Here is a 27,477-nt window from a genome sequence, read left to right as displayed (position 1 = left end):
ACCCAATTTCCCACAATAATTAGAAGCTCTGTTTGGGTCTGCAAACTCAGAACCCAGACGATCATGGCAGCCACAGGCTCCATTGCTGCAAATGGGAGCAGAGGGGGGAAAGGTCCTCCAAAGATTGACAAAACCTTACCATCATACTCTGCACTGCCAGGAGACTGACAGCTCTTAATAGCCATCCCCTGAGTGGTTAACAAAGGGTCGGGAGGTGGGACATGCAAAGGGCCATAGAGTGTGCTGTGCAGAGTGGCCCATTCTCAGATGTGAGCTCCTGTAGCCACAGTGGTCTATTACAAACATGGCTGCTTGCTCCTGGGGGCTTCTAGAAACAGCAAATGCACCCACACAATCAACAACCAGGATAGCTCCTATTTTCATCCCACTTCAGTAAAGAACAAAGTACAGGATCTGGCCTACACACATTTGAGCAAGCTGTTGGAGAGATTTAAGTGGGTTCTTACAAGCCTGAAAATCTGGGCTGCATGCTTACTAACCTTCATTTTGATAATTGTGTGAATAGCCCTAATGTGTGAAAAGGATAAATTTTTTATTATTTTTTTTTTACATTTATATCTTGCTCTTCCTCCAAGGAGCCCAGAGAGGTATCCTAATGCACACACAGCAGTGCACTTTCTGTTTGTACCCTGTCTTTGCTGGGGCCTGAACTTTTACCTTTTAAAATGTATATGTGTGTACAGTTATTTATACAAAACCATGTACATGTGTACAGACATCTGTATGTAAGTACAACATAATGTCTGAAGAGGGCTTACGAATGTGGCTGTTTCCCCTTAGTTTAAGTATTTGCCATGCTACTTTCCCACATCTAGATTAAGCAAGTGAAAGTCATACACATCAAGAAATGAATGGCTCATTTACTAATAAATGCTCTTTGCCTAGGTGTTTACCAGATGTCGATATCAGAAGCAGCCGTCCCAGGGGAAGAAGCTGGAAGAGTGAAAGCCAAAGATCCAGATATTGGGGAAAATGGCTTAGTAACTTACAACATTATTGACGGAGATGGTATAGAGATGTTTGAAATTACAACAGATTATGAGACTCAGGAAGGGGTTGTGAAACTTAAGAAGGTAAGCAATCCAGTCCTTTCATTCCTGTTAATGGATAATATATTTCATGTTCCTTCCATGCCTCACAGAAAATATAATAGCAATAGATTATCACTCATAGTGAGAAAATCATAGCAAATGCAGTTTGGAATAATTTGTTTATGAAGCTATGATTAACTTCCAGCATCCCATTTTACTGTTATCTGCTAATGCCGGGAGCCAGAATGGAAGGAAAGAGATTATGAAAAGAAAGCGTCGATGCATAGAAGCGTCTTAGCATCTTTTTAAAGTGAAGAAAGTACATTATTCTCTTACTGATCTTCCACTTGAGAAATCAACACCGTTTGCTCTTCAAAGCATATTGCATATTAACTTGGAAATAAATGATGGGATTGCTTTGGTTATAATCAAGCATTCATTTTCGAGTTGGCAGTACGGTGTGAATTTCTGTATAATGCGAAAATTACAAGGGATTTCTTTTTGTGCCTGCTTTTTTGATGAAAACTTAATTTCGGCTGTCAATATTCCTTCCAAATGCATTTGAAGCTGAGAGAAAGAAAGAGAAATAAGCAAGGAAATCGATGTGTGTGTGTTGGGGGGGGGGAGGAAACCAAGGTTGAAGGGCATTATGCTCCGATCAAGAGATTCAGCCTTCCTGAGCCACTTATTCAGCCTTCCTGAGCTGCTTGCAATTCCAAAAGACCAGCCTTTTATTACACAGCTGATGTCCCGGCTGATATCAAAGTGAATGCCTGATGCAAAGCCCTAAAGAAAAAACAGGAAGATATGATGAGGCTAGGAACAACATTGTAACTGCTAGCTAACAGCCCTCCTTGAATATTTTATTGGGACTAAAAGTATCTCAAGACATCTCAAGCAACCCGATCCAAAGTGCTTTTCTGATGGAGAAGGATCTTCTCATTATCCATGTTCTGGCTACATTTGGGTCTGACAACTGGCATCCACCCACATACAAAGAATATGGACTGCTGGAGAGTTGCCAGTTATCCAAGCTCTGGTTACCTTTGGGTCTAACCACTGTAACATGCTTTGCATGGACTGGTTTTCAGGGGAAGAGCTACTGGTGTTCACCCGCATTCAAAGATTAGGGACGGCTGGGGGATTGCCAAGGGACCCTCAGCCCATCCTGGCTCTTGCTACTCCTGCTGCCCACCGCCGGGGAGATTATCACTACCACACTGCCAGGAAGGTGAACACAAGCCTCCCTAGATATGCCACTGCTGTCTTTGAAAAAGGTTTCAAAAGATCCGCTGGTTTAAAACATGCCTGCAAGATTGTTATCAGGGATTTGCCAGTGTGCTCATAATTATTTAGATATGTTTATACCTTGTTTTAAGAATAAACTCTTCACGAGTTGGTGAAGGGCCATCATCCAGGGCAAGGGCCGACATCCAGACAGACACTGCACCAACAAAGATGTGCCAGTGCAAGAAGGTCACATGGCTCAGTGGATATTGCTCAAATCTCTTGCACACTTGGCCCATCGCACTTCCACCACAAGGACAGAAGATAGTTTGGCAGCATTGCCTAGAAACAGATCTGGACCGAGGGAGAGCTTTCACTTCAGGAGGGGTGCCACAGGCTGCACAAGCAAGCACACCTGGTTGCACTGGTGCAACACAAGCCTGGAAAACAGGCTCCCAATTTAGCAGGACTCAGTAGCTCAATATCCTTACAGTAGTCTGGATGTCAGCCAAGGAGCTCAATTGGTAATGGTTAAAACCCATCTGATATAACCCACTGTCTTTGGACCAGGAAGGCCTACACAAGCCACCAGCTTATTTCTGAGCTCAGTCCAAAGTGCTGGTTAAAGATTGGAATCCCTAAATGAGACCAAGGTACCAATGGACCATTTCCTCTGCAGCTGGGAATGACGGAAGTTGTAGTTCAGCGTCAGCAACATACAGAGTACCACAGCTTGGGAACCCCTGCTACAGCAAAAATAAGTCTCTGAGGGTCATGAAGCCCCCGGGGATGTATTTTCCGAGTACTTCAAGAGGTAAGAGAGAATGGTGAAAACTACTGCCCTGCTTACACAACAGGATTCTGGATTTTCTAAATGTTGTGTGGTGTGTGTGTGCAATGCATGCAGTGCCCCTACAAAGTTAGTAAGGATGTTGGCCATTGTTTGGAATTAATTTGTAGAAAAGATGATGATGATGATGATGATGATGATGATGATGATGATGATGATGATAGGATATACCACATTCCTATTTCTTTCAGAATCTTGATTATGAGACAAAAAGATCTTACAGCCTGAAGGTAGAAGCAGCCAACATCCATATTGATCCAAAGTTCATCAGCAATGGACCATTCAAGGATACTGTAACTGTGAAAATTAGTGTGGAGGATGCTGATGAGCCACCAATATTTGTACCACCAACATATATCCTTGAAGTGGAAGAGAATGCAAGCCCCGGTGCTCAGGTTGGGAGAGTCCATGCCCAAGATCCCGATGCTAAAAACAGCCCTATAAGGTACACCCTGCTAAGTTTTCAAAACCAAAAGGCTGGCTAAGTGGTAAAAGCCAGCAGATCTCCTAACCTGTGATTTAGACATTTGTAAATCTATGTTGTCAATACTTTATTAGCTTTGGGTTAAGGCGCTCTTCCCTTGCTACCTTTGTGGTTATTTACAAAGCAATGGAATTAGGAAATGACTTAGCTGGTAAGGAAAACCTCATGTGCATATTGCAGAATACAAATAAATATGTCTCCCACCAACATGAATAAAAGCAAAGACTCCTGATGGAAATGAATGACCTGCTGCATGCAAATCGTGCACATGAATTTGCATATTTGTGGATCTATATTGCTGAGCTGCCTTTTTAACTTGTGATTTATTAGTTTTCATAATTTTACCTTTTCCCCCAACAGACAAATAAAATCCCCACATATTTAAACTCCTGCATTACGTTGGCATATGTTTAATGATGGAAGAATAGGGATTGACAAACCAAGATATTTTCTAAAAAATCACTACACGAGACATTTTGGGGCCAAACCCATTTCTAAAATGTGAACTTTGTCGCACTCCCTATGACATGTGTTGAATGATACCCAGCCTTGTGCCATGAACAAGATGCTATGGAACATATTGTATTTATAAAACCTGACATCTGTACTCAGATGGCCTGGGGAAATTACATTTCCCAGAGTCCCCACAACCTGGGGTGCTGCTATTACAACACTAAAGGTGCCAGAGAGAAAGAAAGGAGCAGGCACTTGAGACTCAATTTTAGTCTAAGCCTGGAGAAGAACTCTCAGGGACCAGCTTCCTCATTTGGTTGAACATTATGGCCACCTTTGGACGTAACACGGAACCACAGGTCCAATGTAGTTTCTATTTGATCTTTGAATCTGATCGTTATTGTTTCTATTTGATTTTCTCATTGGATCTTAATTTGAGTATTTTAATTTGATCTTTTATATGTTTGAACTGTTAAAAATGTTCGATTTGTTTTTTGCTATGATCCGCCTAGAGACTTTGCTAGTGGGCGCTATACAAATCTGTTAAATAAGTAAACAAACAAACAAATAAATATGAAGCCTGACATCCATGTTTATGGATCCACAGTTTCGCTTCCCCTCCACTCACTCTCCCATCCAAATTTGGACAAATGGAGAGCTCCCTCTCTGCTGATTTCAGATAGGAGAGGGAACTGGCTACCTTCCTTACTGAAGGACAGCCTTGACAGCCAATAGTAGCTGGAGCAAGGGAGGAGCTTACTCCTTCAACTCCTGTTGCAGAGCAACCAGACTGCGTTGCCAGCGTTCAGATGTAACACTGGCACCACGGAACCGGAGGTCCAGGTGGCGGACTTCCCTACAAACCAAAGGTACAAAGCACAGTCCAGGGAGGAAAACTGCAGGTCCATTTTTTGATGCTACTGTGGTTGTCCACATTTGGATGGACAGTTTTTGAAACCAGAGGTCCCTTCACCTCTGGTTTCGTGCTACATGCGAATGGGGCCGGAGAGTTGGCTCAGTTCATTTGCAAGCCTGGTTATTGCTAACTTAGCTGATATCAGTACTGTACATGTATTGTGCTGTGTTAACTATACAGTCTCTTGTATTATGTAAAAAAAAAACCCAATTACAAAGAAGCAAAGAAGAAAGAAAAAAACCATATATGTTTCAGTTTTGTAATGTTTTTTATCTGCAGCTTATTCAGATACTGTTGAGAGCATCAGCTACAATGGACAATAATACAGAAACCAAGTACAAGCAATTTTTCAAGCTTTTAACACTAGCCTCCTAGGTACTAAAGAGGCTTCAGAGATGATTGCCTTCTTTCCCCAAAAGGAACCCCAAGTAGGAGGCATAAACAGGAGATGAATTTCCCAAATAAGTGTCCTAAGCAGGGGCGGGGAATCATAACACGTAACAAAACATAACACCTGCCTCCCTCTGTTTAAAGAGGGAACCTGCTTGTTGCTGCCCCAGACGTGCATGAAGTGCTTCATGCACATCCCTACCTCCTTATGCTTTGTTAGTCTGGATGTCAGCCAGTGACCCTAAAAGAAATGCTTCTTGCTACAAGATATTTGATATGAAACAATGTGCTTCTGACCAAGAGACATTAGTAAGAAATTGAAATTGATTCCCCTCCAGAAGTGATTTAGTCCATCTAATTAATATTTCTATCTTGCTAAGCACGCTGCTGCAAAAAACTATTTTGGAAGTAATATTAAATGCACTATTTGGGAGACACTAAATGAACTGAGGCCACTGAATAGTTCTCCTCTAATTACTTCATTTGCATCCCCTTTTAGATATTCAATTGATCGTCACACTGACCTCGACAGGTATTTCAGTATCAACCCAGACGATGGTTTAATTACAACCACAAAAAAATTGGATAGGGAAGAAATTGCTTGGCATAATATCTCAGTGCTGGCATCTGAAATACGTAAGTATTCAACTCAAAAATATTGTTTTTCAAATCGATCATATTAGAAATCCTGCAATCTTCATATTGACTAAAAGTTTGGTATTGTGAAAGACTGCACATTGGGGCTCAGTCAAAATGCCCTCCGATCCAACACTTGCTTTAGGCACACAATAAAATCACTGCTTTTATTTCAGTTGTGGTGTGAATGGGAGGTGAAGATTTCTCACATAGCTGTGAAATGACATGATTACATTAGTAGAATACTAAGTTTTTATTTATTTATTTAATTATTTAGCTAGCTAACACATTTTAATACCACCCCATATATAAATATCTGGGTGCTTTACGGTTCTTTTAAAATGGGAGAAATGTGATCTCTTCTGGTAGCCCTGGCAAACCAACCTGGCTGCTGTATTATGTACCAATTGCAGTTATCAGAAATGGAGATAAACAACCTTAAAACAGTGGTGCACAGGCTGGTAACATCTGGACTTGATTACTGCAGTGCATATCTGTCCCAGTGATGACATGATTCCATTAACAGAACATTAGAAATATCAGCTCACCTACAGCACAGTGAAGTGTGAGCAGTTCAGCACATCCTTCCTGCACTGTTGCAGAACAGGGCAGTTCAACTCCAGCGTAAAGTTGTGCAAATGGAGTAGTATGACACAATGCCCATTATTTCCAAAGAGCATCACACTCTGCAACTGTGTTTGTACATCTTGAGGTCAGAATAGAACTGCCCTTTTCCACAACAGTAGAGGCAGGGTTCTGCAGACACAGCTGTGCTGAGCTGCCTACATTTTGCTTCATCGTAAACCAGGATTTGTGGGGCAGGGCAGAGTAATCAGTGCTTTTTCTGAGATGGTACGCATCAGTACCGATTACCAGTGCCTACCGGCATCTTTCCCCATCTGAGCAAGATGGTGGAAAGGGGGTTTCTGAATGGTGGAGGGGATTTCTGAATAGCAATGGTGGAGAGAGGGTTTCTGAATGCCACGCTGGGAATCTTGGACTTCATTCCTGGCAGGGAACGAAGGCAAAGCTCACCCTGCTGCTGTAATCCCAGGCGGGAAGTGGGTTTCCAAGCACCGCGCCAGGCACTTTTGGAACTTGGCCGGGCCACCCTTGCGTGCAATGAAAAGGGGGTGTGGCCAGGCTCCAAAAGCGTCCAGTGACGCACTGAGGTAAGAGTACTGGCACTATTTTTTTTTAAAAATAAATAAGTAAATAAAACTGATAGCAATAGTTGACGTCCACTTGATTGATTGGTTGGTTGGTTGGTTATGTGCCATCAAGTCGGTGGCGACTCTTAGTGACCACATAGATAGATTGTCTCCAGGGTGATCTGTCTTCAACTTGGCCTTTAAGATCTCTCAGTGGTACATTCATTGCTGTCGTAATCAAGTCCATCCACCTTGCATCCTCATCTTCTCTTTTCTTCAACCTTTCCCAACACTATAGACTTCTCAAAGGAGCTGGGTTTTCGCATAATGTGTCCAAAGTATGATAGTTTGAGCCTGGTCATTTGTGCCTCAAGTGAAAATTCTGGATTGAGGCTGTATATATTCTCATTTATTCAGTTTATATGCTGAACATATACTGAGAGAAGCTGGATTGGAAGAAGATGGGTGTAGTTTTAAAGTTGGAGGAGGAAACATCAATAACCTGCGCTACACTGATGACACCACTCTGATAGCTGATGACCTCCTCTTAGCACAAGTGAAAGAGAGCAAAAGGGGTTTCCTATCCCTGACCTTATTCTTTAACTGACCTAATTCTTAAACCACCCTGAGCTATTTTTGGAAGAGCGGTATAGAAATCCATCAAACAAACTAATAAATAATAATTGCACAGTACAGTGCAGAGGTCAGCACAATGGGAAGTGGAACTCACATTCAGAGACACTCTTAGCCCTGGACTTTGGGGCCAAAGTCAAAGGAACATAGGAAGCTGCCCTATACCAAGCCAGCTTGATACCACAAGACCAGCTCTCCTGTGGTGTCCACAGCCTCTGGGCCCCCCCAAATCCTCTTTAGTCTATCCTGGGTGGTATGGTCACTCAGCCGAGCATGATGATGCTTAATTTGCAGGGGGAGGGGGCCTCCAAAGGCCTCTAGGTCCAGACTCCAAAACTGCCTAGGTGCACCTCTGCTCACATTGAAGGGTTTTGTTTTCTTTTCCAAAATGGCCCCTACATCAAAATAAGCGATGATCACTGTGCTAGCACAAATAAGTTTGCTCTTGCACAAAAAGGTGCACAGCCTGTGCCATGCCCCTCAGGGAACTTGCTGGAAACTTTCACACAATCTCACACAAGAGAGCAGTTCCAAAAATCCCTGTGGTCTAGCACAGCTGCACAGACTTCTTGCACTGAAGTGAAAAACTTTGTTGTCCAAGTGCAACATTAGAATGCTGGGTGGTGTTTTGACATTTTTTGTCCTGATGAAGAAACTTCATCCTTGTCTTATTCCATGTTGTGGTGGTTTTTTTCTTGAAACCTGTTGTAGATAACCGACATCAGGAAGCCAAAGTTCCAGTAGCAATCAGGGTCCTTGATGTAAATGACAATGCTCCAAAATTTGCAGCTCCATATGAAGCGGTTATTTGTGAAAAACCACTGACCAATGAGGTAACCTTTCCGATACATGTCTGATTCATGGGTGAGAGAGATAAGTGGGGACAGCGTTACGTTTCTTAGGTGTAGAATCTCAAAGAAAATGCAGCTTCACATCCATTTTGCTTTTTGGCTACAGCAGTTAACTCAAATCTGCAGTTTTCCAAGAGCTAGGATATGGGCTATATAACATAGATTAATATGAACTTGGAACTCATAGACTGAACACTTTGGAAAGGATTTCGTGCCCCATCCAAATGCAAAACAAGGTAGATCCCAGTTAGCAAAGGAAACAGTTCATGCATGCTACCACAAGACCAGCTCTCCTTTCATGTCTGCAGCGGTGGTGCCACAACAGCCTCCTTTCGCCCTTAGCATCATGTCAGCCATTGACTCCCCCTAGATGCTGAGGCTGGTAGTAAGCCCTCCTCAGAGGGCTCGATTCAGGTCTTTCGCCACTTGCGCTCCAGTCATCTACCTTGCTGTTTCAGCTACCATAGTTCTTCCATATATCAAGGGGCTAGTTTTGAAGCGGGTCAGAGAGGACGCTTAGGAGCAATCATGTCTACTGCCCTGGTAATTTTATTGTTCCAATTCTCCACCAGGGAGAATTAGAATAGGATCACTAGCAGGGCCAACACTAAATCCTCCCAAGGTTTCTTGGAATTCTATTAGATCCAATAACATTCTCAGGTGGACCATCTTAATAGGCCCCTCTAGGGGTGTGCACAAAACCGGTTTGCCCTGTTCAGTTCGAGTCCACCCCTGGAGGCAGTGAGTTGGTTATTATTAATTTTCTTTTACAGTTAGAACCCTCAAACCAGCCAGGGGTGTTCTGCTCAATCTTAAGCTGAACTGGGGCAGGGTCAGTTTGAGTCTGGTTTGACATCAAGCCCTCAAACTGGGCCTGTTTGATGTTGAACCAGTTTGAATTCGAACCGGTTTGCACCTCCCTAGACCCCTCACCTCTGCAGAGGTGGGACGTGATTGTAAGTCCAGCCTTAACAAGATGGCGGCCTGTCCATGACAATGGAGAAATCACAGGAGTCCCCACCCATGGAACACCACCCCAATCAGATGTTCACACATGCCTTTTCAGGGGGGCATCTGAAAACTGTAGTTCCTTCCAGTGATGACCCCTTCACACCTTCCTGGTGTCTCCATGGGCTTTGTGGTGAGCACCAAGCATTTCCTCAGCCAAGCTCTTCCTACTTATAGCATGATGACATCACACAATGCCAGATTAATTTCATATCATGCTAGAGGGTGCTAAAAAAGTCTCACAAGTACCTCTTTACTATAGGAAGCTATACAACATGCACACATTTATCTTCATGCATCAATTTACAAAAAGAAAATGCTCTTCATGGAATGTGTGTGTGATATTTTGAATAAAATTTATGTATGCAGATGTAATGCACCTGTATTTGTGGCTTCTTTTTTAATCTTTAGTTTCTAATATGCTTGAATAAAACCTACAAACATAGAAATGACACCAAAAAGGAAACACTCTTAAATTTCACAGTGTGCTTACATGTGCCTTTCTTTACAGCCATTAATTAAAATTACTGCAGAGGACAAGGATGATACAGCCAATGGCCCAAGATTTATCTTTGGTTTGCCACCCGAAATTATCCAGAAACCTAATTTTACTCTTCGAGACAACCGAGGTTTGTACCATGAAGCAAATTAATGACTGTTATTATCATGTTGTGCAGCTATACTTACAGTGACTGGATGTCTGGTGCTGAGAGCTCTGCAAAAATGAAGAAAATGCAACTGGTGATCAGAACCTTTCCTCTGCTTCATCCCCCACCCCAACATTAATCCTAATAAGTTTATGTAATGTGAAGTTTAGATGATGCATATATTGGCTTTGCAAGCACAAAAAGGCAACACGTAATATGCACAATTCTTCTTCATTAAACCTCACCAATGGCCAGCACAATGCCAGGAATTCAACAACCAGCATGTCAACTCTAACCCTATTAAAGTAAACAAACAAAAAAAACACAAGAAGTATTCACACGTAATGGGAAACTGGAGTTGAAGGGGCCTGAGGTTAAATTGCTTATACTTCTGAATGCATGCAACAAAAATGACCTGAGGTTTCCCTCCCCAAACTCCAGTTTGAACCTTTGGTTTGTAGTGAGTTTCACCGCTCCTAACTCAGGTTTCATTTTGCCATTTTTACATCTGAATGTGCAGAGAGCTCTAACTGGAGTTGAGGGAGGATGCTCCTTCCTTGCTCCAGCTGTGATTGGTTGCTGGGGTTGTCCTTCATAGACTTTCCCCTCTCAATAATTTTAAGTCAATGGCATTTATCTTTGGAAAGAAACTAAAGCCCTTTCCTTCTTTTATTTTACCAGCTCTCTAGCCACTTGATAAATTTCTTAATATAGTCATGTAATTTTCATAAGGGGAGAAAACCTCGCAGCATCATTAGTTCGTGTGTGTGTGTGTTTATAAAAAGGTTAAGATGAGAAGTCAAAGTGAAAAGCAGGAATTCTAAAGGCTTATAAGCCTGTTTCCTCTAACAGAATTTCTTGTGTTTTGCAAGTCAAATTAGGTAAAGGTTTTTGCTTTCCCCCCACTTGTAAATCAGAGTAATCTTTGTATCATGCCTCCATTCTCTTAGGGAATGTGCTAGTTAAAAAGGGAATAAGGAGACTTTATTAACTGCAGAAACCAGTTAATGAAAACTCCAATCTTTAGGCCTATTCCAGAATTTTCTAAAGGGAACCCAGTGCTATAAGAATCATTTTATTCTGTGTCTATCCATCTTCTAAAAGTAATTACAGTAATAAAAAGTCACATTTTATAACCTATAATAGTCAGTGGTGTTGCCAGGATGGTCTATCTTCTATGGAAAACATGAGATAATGGGTAATTACATGTCGTGCTAGAGCACTGCATTACTTTTGCTTTGAGTATTTACTGGCTGTGGCCGACATGATGTGCAGCGTGCCAGCAATGGTATGAGCTGCACTGGAGCTGCTGCAGACTCATAAGCCCTGATGCTGTTGAAAATAAGCAGTTTTGTGCAAACAGAGGCAAATAACTGTGATGGTGCTGCTTGCACAACTGCTTGTTCTCAACAGTATTGGGGCTACCTTATGAATCTGCAGCAGCCCTGGTGTGGATCGCATCATCACCAGAACCAGGGAAAAAGCTAGAATTGGGCAGGTACGTTCAAAGAACCCAAGCCGCCCAGCTCCTGAAAGCAGCCTGGCTTACCCCTCATCCCTCCCCCAGGTTCCAGCTGGCCTCATTTCCCAGCCAGCTTCATTGTTTGCTGGATATTTTCTTTGTTTTCTATAAAAGAATGAAGACAACACCCAGTCAACAATGAAACCAGTTGGGAAATGAGATCTGGAGGGCCGCACTGGCCCTTCTGGTGCTGGCTACACACCCTGTGTGCAACATCATATGCAGGAGATGTAGCAGGTGCACACAGCGGGTGGGGGCGGCATTGGGAAGAGGAGTAAATACTACCGAAATGCTGCCAGAGGTGCACCTTGGTAATTTGGAAGCCTGGACCTAAAGGCCTTTGGAGGCACCCCTTCCCCTGCAAATTAAGCATCATCATGTTCAGCCAGCTGACCACACCACCCAGGAAAGACTAAAGAGGATTTGGGGGCCCCCAGGGGCTGTGGAGGTCTTGGCCTTCACCCCAGAAGTCCAGGAGTAAGAGCGCCTCTGAATGCTGCACAGCATTATCAGTTGCTGTATCTTGCTTACAACTGTCTGTTTGCATTACACATCAGTTCTAATCCCATTATGACTTAGGGAACTTAGTTTTGCAGAAGAACAATGTCAAGGTCTGATCAGGGGTGACCCTTCCATGAGGAAGGGTGAGGTGGTTGCTTCAGGTGGAGTGTGGGGAGAAGTGCAGGGAGCAGCAAGTGTCAACCCTCTGCCACCACAGGTACCGCCAATCCCCTCTGGGATTTTTTTTTTCTCCAGAGGTTGCTGGTTTGAATCCCCATGGTATGTTTCCCAGACTATGGGAAACACCTCTATCGGGCAGCAGAAATATAGAAAGATGCTGAAAGGCATAATCTCATACTGCACGGGAGATGGCAATGGTAAACCCTTCCTGTATTCTACCAAAGACAGCCATGGGGCTTTGTGGTCGCCAGGAGTTGACACCAACTTGACGGCACACTTTACTTCAAGACATTTAAAAGGCTGTGCATACACCATGGAAACACTCTCACAGATGCATTTGCTATATGGGTATAAGAAGAAAAATAAGCAATTTTCCCTCTGGCATAGCAGGTAGTAAGGTCCTTCTCATGATCATCTGGGGGAGACTTGGGGGAGGGAATAACTCCTACCCTAATCCCCACAGATGAGCAGGCCATCCAGTTGGGTCTGTGAACCATCCAGATGATCACTGCAGCATGTGGTCTCCATTATGGAAGAAGGGAGCTGGGGCCTCCAAGAATCAAAGGAGGTATCCCAGAATGCACTGCACACCCAGCAGACAAGCAACCTCATTGCACCAGCATCTCTCCTCTGCTTGGCCCCTCTAGCTACAGAAATCTTTTAAAAAAACAAACCACAGGAAACATCCACTAAAATGTCAGAAAAAAGGAGACAAGGCGGCTTTTCACACAATCCGTGTGAAGAGCTGTAAGGGGGTTTGCAGGGAGAGCGGGCTTAGCCTGCTCTCCCTGCAGATGATCAAAAGGCAGCCCTGGGGGGCAGATCGGCCGCCCATATGACTGCCGGCTCCATCATGGAGCCGGCGGGGGATGCGAGGATTGGGGGTTGCGCAGCCCCCAGAAGTTCCAGAATTGCCCATGCGAGCTCACGGGGCATCCTGGAGGGATCCCCAAGCCCAGGGGACTGCTTGCAGCCTCCCAGTCAGGGGTCTACTCATGTGTCGCTGCGCACTGCAGCAACACACGAGCAAAAAGATGTGGTTAACGGAGCACTCGGTCCATTAACCTGGTCTAAGGGCAAGGGTAATTAGGCGGGCTAGCCATCCTTGGAGCTCCAGGCTCGCCTGCAAGCTTGATGGTTCCCACGATCCCTCAAAAGTGGGCTAAACTCCCTTGGCCCACTTTCCAGTGATCGTGAGAATGGCTTCAATATCTCAAGCTATGATGGAAAATATGAGGTCCTTTTTAAAATGTGTTTCAGCCACAAGGCTTTCTTCAGGGCAATCACTGTATAGGCTGTAACCTTACAAGAGATCTATGTGGAAAGTTTACTGCTTGTTAACTTCAGTCCAGAAATTACTTCACGATTTCTTCTTCCTCCTCTTCCTCCACCTCCTCAAAAAATTGTTCAATGAAACAAAAGGGAATTTCAATGAAAACAAAAGAGAAAAAGTGAAGAGTGTTCCCATGATGTCTGGAGGAACATCAAAGAAAAAGAAAATTTGTGGATATAATACACTACAAACATACAACATGAGAGCAGCCCAATCAATGCAGAACGATTTGTTGAGGAGGTTGAGGCTAATGACTGCACTCTTCAGATGAAAAACCAACAGAGAAATAAAATTGCATACATAGATTTTGACTTTTTTTGGAATGGATATTTCCTCCTCTTTTCTGCCAATCTCTTATGATTTGATAATCAAGCAGTTGCAACTGGAGGCTGTTGAAGGTGCAAGAACCATGGTTTCTTTTGTTATCTTTCGTTATCCAGCATGAATCCATGAAACCTTGCCTCATCCAGCATGATTGTGGTTGTGCAAATAAATACTATTTGCATGAATTGCAGTTTTCTCTTTGACATCAAATGGCCTAGAATTGCAGGGGGAAAGAGCAAACAGGAACATTTCTTTTTGAATCAACATGTGATTTTGCCCTGTTACAATAACATGTCATTCTTATTGTGGACACACCAAAGGAAGAAATATCTACCAGAGCACAAGTACATAAATGTGACTATGGTGTGTCTTCCCATGTCTGTTGAATGGTGGTTCAACAAACTTGTGATATAGTTTAAGCATTATCCATGTTTCCCTTTAAGGAAATGAAATTATGGGGAAAGAAGGATAAAGATCTCAAATGCCTGTGCACTGTTCTGAATTCGTAGAGTGGGTAATCTAAAAACATTTGAGAAGCATATAATTGCCCTAATGGATACCACAGTATGGAGCATTCCAGTTTTATTTTATTGATAGAAAGAGGTGGCCTACCTTTACCAAGATATACATTTAGGGTAGCCTACCCTTTACCAACATATTTTGTCAAGATATACATTGGGGCCATCCACATGACCTACCAGGTGGGCAGGTGGGAGAAGGCTTCCCAAAATTTGCCTTCCCCCCAAGCGATTGTTGTTTCATTGGTGGGAGCACACTCCGTGCTCCCACACAATCAGCTTTACTCTGTGCAGGGCGGATTGATCTGAGACCAGGACTCATCCCAGCCTCCATGAATCCCACAATGCAGTGCATGACACACACACTGCATTGGGGGATTTCACCAAGGGATGGGCACTCTAGATACCTGTCTCTGTGTGTGGCCAGCCTGGATGCAGCCTGTGCTCTCATAAGAGCAAGTAGCCAGGGATAAGGGAGCACTCACAGTTGGGGTAAATAGCTAACGGCTGGGGTAAACAGCAGGGCTAGGCAGTGCTGCCCTGCTGGGATTGGGCCCAGTCTTGGTGGTTCTCACACGCAGCCTCACCCAGGCTGGGTGTACTTATCCCAAGTTAGGCTGTGCTCATGAACAGCATCATTATGAAGAGTCCCGAAATTTGTACCCTTTCCCAGTTAAGTACCCAATCCACCCTGGGAGAGTTTTTCTTCATATTAACTAATTAGCTGTGATTAGAAAGACATTCTAATTTTTCCATTCTTCCCCCTACCAATTTTGTAATAACAATCTCTCCATATGTATACCAGGATGGATGTGTTTAAATCAAGGTGCCCTAGATTAGGACTCAAGTTTCCCGCTTCCTTGGTCTGAGCAATCATGCATAACTGGCCACTTTAATGATGAAAAAATACTGGTTTGAACCTAAGTAGAACCTTTATGCTGTGAACATATGAAGCTGCCTTATATGGAGTCAGACAACAGGTACGTCAAGCTCAGCAGTGTATACACTGACTGACAGTGGTTCTCCGGGGTTTCAGCCTTTCCTGACATTACCTGGAGATGTCCAAGATTGAAGCTGGGGCCATCTGTATACCAAGCAGGTGCTCCAGCCCCCACCCCTATTCAGGAACATAATCCAAAAGCTGGTCATGCAAGCACCCATCTTTTTTGCAATACAAAGTTTATGTGTAGATAGAGATGATTGAAAAATTAAGGATTTCTAAACAAGATTGCTTGCATGAAGTGAGAACACTTGAAAACTGCATGTCCACAAGTTTTCATAAGCTAGGCTTGAGCAGTTTCTTGGCAAAACTGTATTTCTTAGTGATATGGAAAGTAAATGTCTATGCTGTTTACTTGACAGCATCTAGATGCTTTTTAACATCTACATGACTCTACTCTTTAACATCTTTTTAACAATGCTTTTTAAAAAGCACGTTCGAAATGCTTTTTAACATCTACATCAGGCTTCCCCAACCTGCAGCCCTCCAGATGTTGCTGAACTACAATTCCCATCATCCCAGCCTCAATAATAATAATAATAATAATAATAATAATAATAAGAAGAAGAAGAAGAAGAAGAAGAAGAAGTTGTAGTTGGGGTTGATGGGAATTGTAGTTCAGCAACATCTGGAGGGCCGCAGGTTGGGGAAGCCTGATCTATGTGAAACTGCTGAGAGAAATCAGAAATCAGTCTTGGAGAGACCGTATTCCTCCTGGCTACCAATAAGTTTCCAGGCAAAATACAAGGCACTGGTTATAACCTATAAAGCCCTAAACAGCTTGATTGATTGATTAAGTGCTGTCTACTCGTAGCAACAACATAGATAGATTCTCTCCAGGATGATCTGTCTTCACCTTGACCTTTAAGGTCTCTCAGTGGTGTATTCATTGCTGTCGTAATTGAGTCCATCCACCCTGCTGCTGGTGGTCATCCTCTTCTTCTCTTTCCTTCAGCTTTTCCCAGCATTACAAACTTCTCAAGGGAGTTCTCAAGGAACTTCTCAAGGGTGTTTTATGTTGTTGCAATCCGCCCAGAGAGGGGAGTTTGGAGCAGCCTACAAATTTGATAAAATACATAAATAAATAAATATTCCTAGTTTGCACAGGATCGATGTATGGGGATCTCAGTGTTCAAGACTGTACCCTCCATTTCAACAGTGCTGCCCATCAAGTCAAAAACTGTTTTGATAAAATTACCAAAATGAGCCCATTCTCCCAACTGGTGCACCGGGGGGTGGCAGCGGGAGGCGCCTTTAAGGGTAAATTACTAGGTGCTTACCTCCCATACTGCTGCACCCAAAAGCTCTTCTGAGCAGCGGCACGCCACCCAGTACCTGCTGCTGCAGAGGATCAGCTCCACCACTCAGCTGGGGCAGGCCATTTGCGTGCGGAGGTCAGCTGTTGATCTTCCACCGCAGCTGGTGCTGGGTGGTGCGCCACTGCTGGGAAGAGTTTTCAGGTGTGATGGTACAGGTGGTCAGTACCTACTAATTTACATTTTAAGATGCCTCCTGCTGCCCCCTGGTGGCACCTGCACCAGCCACCACTGACCTGGGAAGGACAGGGCTAGCTGAGGTAGGGCTGATCATCTGGGGCCCTGGGATCACTCCCAATCCTGCTGCTGATCCTTGGGTAGCCCTGATTGGCTACCCAGGTTTAAAGTGAGGTGGGAGGGAAAGCACATCCTCCTCCTACACTCTGGGATTATCTGGCACTCCACACTTCTGGCAGCAGCTCCTAGGTTGCCAGACCATCTTTATGGTAGAGCTGGGGGGAAAGAGTGGCCAGGCAGTATGGAGCTCCCCCAATGCATTGCACTGGCCGCAAGGTGCATTGTGGGACGTCTGCCAGCCCCATCTTGCTTCCCCCGATTGCCGCTGGGCTCACTGCTGCAGTGCTCATGTGGGCACATGGCTGGAGGAGCCCAGATGGGCAAATAGTCCTCTGCCTTCTTTCTTGCCCACCCTCTTGAGGTCGTGTGAATGACCTCAACGACTTGTCTGATACTGCTAAATTGAGCTGAATTCCCACTGAAATTTAGCAGTGAAAATAAATAGATCCCCCCCCATCTTTATATTTTCAGCCTGTTACCTTTGGCAGAGATCATAATATTCAAGCAATTGAAATAAAATTGGCATTTATCCCGAAATTATGTCACTGGGCATCCTTCCAGTGAAGCGAGCCCTAGAACTAAATTTGGCTTAGCATAGAAGCTAATTCCTAATGCTATAATTTCCTCAGACTTTATTTACACTTTTTAAAAGAGGTGGGTGCACGCCAAACATTACGGTCAATTTTTCCACCCTTGGTCTGTGATTACAGTCAGATGTGGTGGTGATTTTAACAGTGCCATGATAGTACTACATTATATAAATATCTACTAATGGCTTCTACAAAAAAGTATACTAAAATCATGGAGGCTATTCCCACAATCACCCAAAAGTGGGCTAAGGGAGCCCAGCTCACCTTTTGGAGATTGTGTGCTGCAACAGGAGCAGCATGGCTCCCAGCAGCTAGCCACATTAAATTTCCCTCCCCTTAAATGAGGTTAACGGAACGATGGCTCTGTTAACCTTGGTTTTTTGCTCGTTTGGCACATGGCAACACAACAGTAGATTCCCGGGCCCAGGGGTCTCTCCAGCATCCCTGCAGCCCCCACCAGCTCCATGACGGAGCCAGCAGCCATGTGGGTGGCCGATCCGCCTGCCCAGAGAAGAGGCAGTGATTCAGGCTTCACTTTCAGGCTTCCTCCCCGCAGAAGGCAGTAGCCTCCTGCAGCGATCGTGAGGATCGCCTTGTGGTGTTTTGTTTTGTTTTAACTCTTCACCTTAGGAACTGGACATTCTCTGTATCTATTAACACAGATTATTTAATCTCTTTGTATGTTTTAAGCACTTGGATACAATCGTAGCCTTTCCAGAGTTTTGTACTATGGCATAGTTACAACTTAAAATCATTTCCCTATGCTTGTGGCTCCAGTTAGCTGCAGGAATGTTTGAATCCAGTTTGTAGGAGAATGAAGCAAATTAGACTTTATAAAGAGTTGTAAATCTCTGGGCAAGATCTGTGCTGTTCTTAGAAGTGGTGGAAACTGCATGGGGCAGTGTTCTTCATTGTAAGACCCAGGGGGCAGGGGTGGTTTCAACCCTAAATGCCACCCCCTATTTATTGGGCTTGTGTGAAGCTTCAACCAGAGCTGAATATGCAGCACAATCCCTCTGGCACCATGTGGAGACAACTATTCTCACAGTCCAGTGCTGCATTTCATCCTGCACTGGAGGACCTCTTTATGGGAAGACAGAGCCCTCTTGAACCTCTGCGCCATCTTGGAAGGTGTGCATTAAAGTGTTGGGAAGAGTAGTCTACCCAGTTCTTTCCTCCCAGAGCTCTTTAGATTCAGTCTAGGTTCTTTTCTTGTCTTTGGTTGCCCACTGACTAATTTCACTCAAGGAAACAGACCATTATAAATTCAAAAGTTTATTCTCATTAAAATTTGACAGGAATAGAGAAGAGGAAGTGTCACGGTCATATCAGAGTGTATATTTGATATAGTAGCTAAAAGAGGAAGTATTGTTGAAATTGTCTAATATAACAGATGAAGTTAATTAATTGTACTCGCTGTATTTCTCATTTTTTTTATTCCCCCCGCTGGTCACCTTTCCCCTAATTTATCCATGAGGCTGTTCTCATGAGCAGCCAAGAGCAGGCTAAGGCAGCCAAACCCACTCTTGGATGCTCGTGAGATGCAGCAGGAGACAAGTGGCTGCTGCTGCCCCCACAGCAGAAAACCCACCTGTGGAACCCTCCTTGAAAATGAAGGTCTTTTTGACCTAAAAGGGACTTCTTGTGGTTAGTTACATCTTCTGCACATGACCACTGCCCATCCTGTGCTAGACAGTCCTAGACATATCAGAGAAAGGAGAGAACACTCCTTTGCTTTTATAGATAGGTAGGCCTGAAGCCTGTATTATCCTGAAACTCTGGTCAAGTTGAATGGCCAAGTTAGCCATCAAAATAGCCAGCATTGAGAAGAGCACAATACTGTGCAGAGGTCAGCACAGTGGGAAATGGCTATCACACTGAAAGTTTGTTTGCCAAAGTGGCCCCTGCGAGGAAAATATTGACAATTGCACAGAGCAGTGGCCATGATGAGTTTAGGAATGTTTCCTATTACACTTGTATTTGTGTGGCAAATGTTCTGTTTATTTAGTCTATGTTGAAGGCTTACACTCTACCTTTCCAGCAAATGATCCACCACATGGCTTACAACAGATATTAACTGTGGTCCTTTTAAGCCAGTTTGGTGGATCTATGTATATGGCAGTGATGGGAAAGGAACTGTTACTCCATGTGTATTCATTCATTTGAAGGTTGGGACAGAGAGTTGTATCTACCAATAGTATGGCACAGGTCCCAGGCCTCAAACAGGCTGCTGTCCTGGGCAGAACTCCATCTGCTATCTCTGGAAGCTGATCATGTCAAGAGAATTCTCAGTATGGTGGCAGACTGCCTAAGCTGGTCCCAGTTGAGCCAGGTGGAATGGGCTCTGAGCAACCTATCATTCAAAAAGATTGTTTAGAGGTTCAGATGTCTAGTGATCAATCTGTTCACCACTCAGGTCAATGCCAAGCTGCCCCTGTTGAGATAGTTGTCCCCGGGGACCGAAGAAGCAGATGCACTGACGGCGACTTGGCCAGAGGGACTAAGATATGCCCTCTTGAAGGGCCATCAGGATAGATTGGAGGGTCTCCATTTGGAACCCCCTTTTCCTCAGGAACTGGTTGACAAATCTGAGGTCCAAGATGACCCTGAAACCCCTGATGACCCTTGGGAACCAGAAACAGGACTGAGTAAACCCTCAATCCCTTTTCCTCTCTTGTGTGTAAACACATGACTGTGTCTATACACAGGGGTGACTTTTTCAGGATTCCTAATGGTATGGAGAGAGTCATGCATGAATAGGCTCTGTTCTCACCAAACACATATGTGTTGGAGGCAAGGCTTACTGTCCCTTCATACATTCCTTCAGAAGATCTTTTCAGATGACAAATGAAAAGCACACATCTCTCTGAACCTGCAGTGGACACACCCCAAGAAGGGCAGCCAATTATGACTTTGTGGCACAAGTCTATTGCCAATCCCAAAGCATGTGGAGAGGCTCATCACCTCTCCATCTATACACAGGTGTCAAGAAGTGCTGGCACAGTTCACCAGCCAGACAAAATATTTTACTTATCATGTGGTTCCTGGATCTATGTTGGTCATTACTCATCAGGATTTTTTTTTTAACTCATCAGACATCACTTTTCACTCATCACAGACAAGTAGATTTGTGGATTTCCTGAGCCAGGGCTATACACATTTTCTTCAATATGCACAGATAAAACCTGATGTGTCCATAGTGCCACATGAAGTATGGATCATATTTTATAACTAAATGTTTTGATTGCCCTTCAGAGTAGATATTTCTTCATGGATTTAATTCTAATTGTTTTAAATTAAATTAAATTAAATTTCTATACCGCCCTTCCAAAACTGGCTCAGGGCGGGTTACACAGAGAAATAATTAAAAAATAATATGCATCCCTGTCCCCAGGGGGCTCATAATCTAAAAAGAAACATAAGATAGACACCAGCAACAGTCACTGGAGGTACTGTGCTGGGGGTGGAAGCTAGCAGAAAGATAATATTGTTAAACTGATTAATTGGAAATGAGATCAAATATAAAATTTAACAATAAGCAGAGGCGCTCTTACCCCTGGACTTCAGGGCAGAAGTCCAGGGCATCCAAACTCCTGCCTCCCCCAATCCCCTTTAGTCTGTCTGCACTGAGTGGCCAAGTGTGACTGTGACCTGTGCCAGGTGGCTGAGCATAAGCTCTGCTTTAGAGAAAGAGCGGGAAGTGGGGAAAGGAGAGGAGAGCCGGTCTTGTGGTAGCAAGCATGACTTGTCCCCTTAGCTAAGCAGGGTCTACCCTGGTTGCATATGAATGGGAGACTAGAAGTGTGAGCACTGTAAGATATTCCCCTCAGGGATGGAGCCACTCTAGGAAGAGCATCTACAGTAGGTTCCAAGTTCCTTCCCTGGCTTTTCTAAGATAGGGCAGAGAAAGATTCCTGCCTGCAACCCTGGAGAAGCCACTACCAGTCTGTGAAGACAATACTGAGCTAGATAGACCAATGGTCTGACTCAGTATATGGCAGCTTCCTAAGTCCCTAAGAAAGAAATATGGGGGATGGGAAACATGTTACGTTGGGTGTTGAAATGTTTCTGCTAATGCATAGTTCCATAAATATAACTGTTTTATAGTCTTGTGAGTTCAGTTGCTGTTTGTGCCCTCAAGAACCCATGCATTTAAAATACTGTGCATGTCTTGGTGTGTGTGTGTGTGTGTGTGTGTGTGTGTGTGTGTGTAGGTGGATGATGCTTAACTTGCAGCATGGGGTGGGTGGGTCCAAAGGCCTTTAGATCCAGGCTCCAAAATTACCCAGGTGCACCTCTGACCAAAGGGGATGCTTTGACTAGGGCTGAATCTAAAAGGGGGGATGTTTTGCACACACAAAAAGGTTATTTCTGGAGGTCACTGCAGAAATATTTGTTTTTTAGCGGGATCTGTGATTGGTTAAGATTGTCCATGTGACCTGCATAGGAAGCACTGCCCTCACTCTGGAATGAAATCTATGGAATGGGATGGCCCTCACTCTGAATAGTTCTGTAGCATCATGATGTCTTTCCCTCAGCATGTGATCCCTAATTAGCTATGTTAATTTGTGAAAGAATGAAACAGAGAAAACAAAGCAGAAGTACTGGGCATGGGGGTGAGCAGTAACTTGCAAACAGCCAGGAGAAAGGAAGAAGCAAGGCACTTCCTCAAATTGGAGGGTATCTCCAAAAATGTCTAGTTTTGAGCAGGGTCAGTCTCAGGACACTGAGAGGGCGGTGGAATGTATGTGGGGAGGGTGCTGGGTTTTGAGCAGAATGGGTACTTAAGGATGGGAGTATTCATTCCTGCCGTGTGCGGCAGGGCACAAGGGCACCCTGCGGGTGGGGTGCACCGGGAATATGCTCTGTTGCCCTGTGGGCCAGCCCAAGCCTGGTTTTGAGGCCAAAAATGAACAGTAGGGATGTGCCCGAAACGTTTTGGAGGCCATTATGAAGGCCTCCGAAACATTTCAGCACTGGGGGCATTTCGGCGTTTCATTGCCGACGGGGGGTAGCGCTTTAAGCGCGGGGGAGTGTGTACTCACCCCTCCCGCCACATTTCCCCCGCCGGCGCGCTGTCATTTTGAAGCCCCTCGGGGCGGCAGCATTCCTCCCTGCCGCCCCGTTCGCCCCGTCGGCCGGAAGTGGCCGGAAGTCACGAGCGCGCGTGCACCAAGCATCAAGTAATGGAAATGAGAACAATAGAGAACAATAGAGTTTGCCTTTCTTCTTCGTGGTCTCTGTGAATCACACATGGGATAACAGCAAGCTATTGTAGTTGGATGGTGGGTGCAGCCCAAGTATAAACAGAGAAAATCAACACCATGTCATTGGGAAAGAGACTTTAGGCTGATTTTGTATAAAAAGGCAAATGTGATTTCTTTTGGGAAAGGGACAACAGATAAATAATCATTGTCTTATTTCAAACAGATAACACAGCAAGTGTTTATGCAAAACGCACAAGCTTCAATCGACAGATTCAGGATTTGTATGTTCTGCCTGTTGTGATAAGCGATGGTGGGAAACCGCCACAGAGCAGTACCAACATGCTCACCATCCGGGTGTGCGGCTGTGATCGAAATGGTGTCTTGATCTCCTGCAACCCGGAAGCCTATACCCTCAATGCAGGACTTAGCACAGGAGCTTTGATCGCAATCCTTGCTTGCATTGTGATTTTGTTAGGTAAGGAAATCGCTACCATTTGTTCCCTTTCTTTCCCTTTTCTTCCCCCTTCTTCTGAAAAGATGCATCATCAAATAAAAATTATTGGCTGACAAGAGCTTCATTCAGATGTTATAAAATTGCCCCTCTGCAACCATGTACAACTAGGGGGAGGAAGTCCCGCCCCAACCACATCAAGTGGAAGTAGCAGAAAACTAGGTGAGGCTAGGAGCTCTCTCCTCTGCTCTGTGTGGGTGCCTCAACTTCTGGAAGAGGTCATGGAGGAGGGAGGTGGCTGATGAGATTTGTGACTCTGGGCCTGTGACCCATGGGCCAGCCCCTAAGGACACCTCTGCACAGCCACTCAGAACAGCCCTGGTCCACTACAACTGAAAACTGCACTATTGCACAATGCTAGGTCCATTCTTTCCGATGCAAGTTGCATTGCACAATTGCACAGAAACAAGGCTGCAACCAAGGCAGTTCTGAAGAAGAGAGCTGGTCTTGTGGTAGCAAGCATGACTTGTCCCCTTAGCTAAGCAGGGTCTGCCCTGGTTGCATATGAGACTAGAAGTGTGAGCACTGTAAGATATTCCCCATAGGGGATGGAGCTGCTCTGGGAAGAGCATCTAGGTTCCAAGTTCCCTCCCTGGTAGCATCTCCAAGATAGGGCTGAGAGAGATTCCTGCCTGCAGCCTTGGAGAAGCAGCTGCCAATCTGTGTAGACAATACTGAGTGAGATGGACCTATGATCTGACTCAGTATATGGCAGCTTCCTATGTTCCTAACCAGGTAGTCTTGGACCGCTCACATTACACTGCCACTATGATTCATTTTAAATAAATTTAACACTTTCATCAGTGGGATTTACTGGTACATTCCAGAGGTAGGCTTAGCACCCTATCTGGTTGTGAGAACTAGGCTTGAGTCAGAATTTTATCTCCTTTCATTATTATCAATGGGGAAAAGCCATTACCAATTTTTGCTGGATCATTTAACCTAGTTGTGTTTTCTGCACAGTAAAGAAATGTGCAGTATCCATCAGATAAAGCAAAGCTGTACAACTTGTAACCCACCAAACTGAATACAGCCCAACAGTAATATATTGTGGCCTGCCAGGTGTTTGACAAACCCATTTTGAAGTACTAGGTAGGCAGCAAAAACCAGATAAATAAGTAGGTAAATAAGTAGGTAAATAAACCAGAAAGAAATTTAATACATGTCCTTATCCATTTTCCATGTTTCTCTATGGGCATTAAAGAGAATGTTTGTTCAAATTCTCAGTTCCTGCCATGACATCCCAGTGGGTGAAGGCAAAAGGCCTCCCAAGAACAACATCTAAAAGCATAGAGACTTGATCTGATTCAGGCTCAGTCAGAAATTCAGATTATTTTCCAATGTTCGACAGATGTGCAGAAAATCAATCTATTATCTCTGAATTAATTCTGAAGTTGGATTTGAATGTTCCATCACAATTTAAGAAATCTCTCCATGTTATTCCTTGATTTATTCAATGCAAAAGGAGATAATTTATTTCATTATGTTCTCTGTGTGTGTGTGTGTGTGTGTAAACTAATATTCACATTTCTCCCTTTAGTGATTGTAGTGTTATTTGTAACACTAAAACGGCAAAAGAAAGAGCCTCTCATTGTTTTTGAAGAAGAAGATGTACGAGAGAATATTATTACTTACGATGATGAAGGTGGTGGGGAAGAAGATACAGAAGCATTTGACATTGCTACTCTGCAAAACCCAGATGGTATCAATGGATTTATCCCTCGCAAAGACATAAAGCCTGAATACCAATACATGCCAAGGCCAGGGCTTCGGCCAGCTCCAAACAGTGTTGACGTTGACGACTTTATCAACACACGGATACAAGAAGCGGATAATGACCCAACAGCCCCTCCATATGACTCTATCCAGATCTATGGCTATGAAGGCAGAGGCTCAGTGGCTGGTTCACTTAGCTCCTTAGAGTCGGCAACGACAGATTCCGATTTGGACTACGATTATCTACAAAACTGGGGACCTCGTTTTAAGAAACTAGCAGACTTATATGGCTCCAAAGACATTTTTGAAGATGATTCTTAACAATAACGTTACAAATTTGGCCTTAAGAACTGTGTCTAATGTTCTGAAAAATTCAGAGGAAATGTAAGCAGGTATTTTTTAAAACAAAACACGGAAAGGCTCATAAAAAGCATTTAGGTTTGGCAGGGGGGAGGGGTCCTTTAATAACAAAAGCAAGGAGGACTTAAAAAGTGGTCAATACTGTGAAGTACCTTTTCATGCAAAAGGCAAATAGAGGGGTTGGTTCTCAACTTCACTAGATGGGGTGGGGGAAAGAAATAACCACTTGTGAAATACAATATTTACACAAAGAGAAATTCTAAACGTCATCCAACAATCGAGGGCAATCTTTTTATGTATTATGAACAGCTAAGTCTTTTATGTCAAAGAAGCTTCCACAAATTAGAAAGGATAACAGTTCTGAGCTGTAATTTCGCCTTAAACTATGGACACTCCCTACGTAGTGCATTTTTAAACTTGAAATATATAATATTCAGCCAGCTTAAACACATATGATGTATGTACAGGACAATGTACACTTATAATGTCTCTTGAGCATCCAACTTGTTTCTGCTGACTCTTGTAAATCTTTTTGCTTATACTTTCATCTTAATCTAATACGTGCCAGATATAAAACTCTGTCTTGTGGGAGGCGCCCTATTTCTATGTCATTTTTAAATGTATCTATTTGTACAATTTTAAAGTTCTTATTTTTTAGTATACATGCAAATATCAGTATTCTGACATGTAAGAAATGTTACATCACACTTATATTTTATGAACATTGTACTGTCGCTTTAATATGTGCTTCAATATATGAAGCAGACTTTGAAATAAAAAGGATTCTGTTTTTTAATTCTTGCTTTGATTATTACACATTTAAAGGGAAAGCATTGTTTCCAATGCTCCGCTTTACCTCTCCCTATGTCTAACCACCAATTTGACCTTTTTAATAGCCTTATTTATTATGCATTTGTAGCTCAAGTCTTGTTAAGTGATTATTTAAAATCAATTACACATTTTTAATGTTCTTTTTAAAAATACTCATAAAATCTATATAGAGCTTGTGGCTGTTTCAAGAGTTCAGTAACACCTTGGAATACAAATTAAGCATGCTCTGTGTTCAATTAAGTTTCTTCTTTTCCATATTTGCCATGTTATATATGTCTGTCTTAGCTTTTGACAATCCCACAGGTTTCTCTAAATGACTTAATAAATGTGCAGGCATGCACGATATACTTATAATTTACTCCATGCTTATTAAGCTGAATATCCGTCTTAGGATTCTATGGGCTATAAGACTTAAATCTGGGTCTGACCCAATTTTAGGTTGCAGGCCAGCTAAAGATTTTCTGCCCAGTTACCATACAAGTGAATTAATTAGGGCTTTGAAATTTAAGGAGGCATTTAGTTTAGTTTGTTGAATTTGTATTACTTCTAGGTTTTAAATTTGAAAGAAGAAGAAAATAGAAATGTCTATTTGTGCTTTCTCAGTGCATGTTTTTAATTTAAAATTGAAAAAAGAATCTCTGTCTTGGTTCTGGATTAGTTTAGACAACAAACCAGTATAGATTATGTTCTTCCATGCTCAGCATCTGGGTACATATGTAAACATGTGAAATGTAATATAACCATTAGGAGGAGGTTGGAGGTCTGCAAAAGTAATATGAGAAGTAGGCCGTATTGGAAGAAAAACAGATTTTTAATATCTCACAAGTGAGTCAATAGAAAAACAACCTTCTTCCATTATTAAATTGCAATTAAGAATACCGCAGCTAAAATCCAAAAGATGTTCCTTGGTTATGGTTGTCTTTGTCTGAAATACCAGATGTAGTTAATTTAAACTTAATCAGTAAGGATAATC

At 43.3% G+C, this 27,477-nt stretch overlaps 1 protein-coding gene across 4 annotated transcripts in view; it reads left to right on the top strand.

Moving 5' to 3' along the window:
• LOC128334384 (cadherin-11) overlaps window positions 1–26,469 on the top strand; it is a 173,434-nt gene extending 146,965 nt beyond the window's left edge. For 2 of the 4 annotated variants that reach the window (XM_053271160.1, XM_053271161.1), the window contains 7 exons: window positions 907–1,094; window positions 3,321–3,574; window positions 5,872–6,008; window positions 8,504–8,625; window positions 10,163–10,280; window positions 23,310–23,561; window positions 25,138–26,469. In XM_053271160.1, the coding sequence (XP_053127135.1) occupies window positions 907–1,094; window positions 3,321–3,574; window positions 5,872–6,008; window positions 8,504–8,625; window positions 10,163–10,280; window positions 23,310–23,561; window positions 25,138–25,634 (1,568 nt within the window). In that variant the 3' untranslated portion in view covers window positions 25,635–26,469. Of the gene's footprint in view, window positions 1–906; window positions 1,095–3,320; window positions 3,575–5,871; window positions 6,009–8,503; window positions 8,626–10,162; window positions 10,281–13,923; window positions 14,344–23,309; window positions 23,562–25,137 lie in introns of those variants that run through there. The other 2 variants (XM_053271162.1, XM_053271163.1) reach the window with 2 other exon arrangements.
• Window positions 26,470–27,477: the final 1,008 nt, after the last annotated feature.

The sequence above is a fragment of the Hemicordylus capensis genome, chromosome 9 (assembly GCF_027244095.1).
Source record: "Hemicordylus capensis ecotype Gifberg chromosome 9, rHemCap1.1.pri, whole genome shotgun sequence".
In the NCBI taxonomy this organism is placed as follows: domain Eukaryota; kingdom Metazoa; phylum Chordata; class Lepidosauria; order Squamata; family Cordylidae; genus Hemicordylus; species Hemicordylus capensis.
The sequence above is the reverse complement of the archived record's forward strand: the minus strand, read 5'-3'. Positions and strand labels throughout refer to the sequence as shown.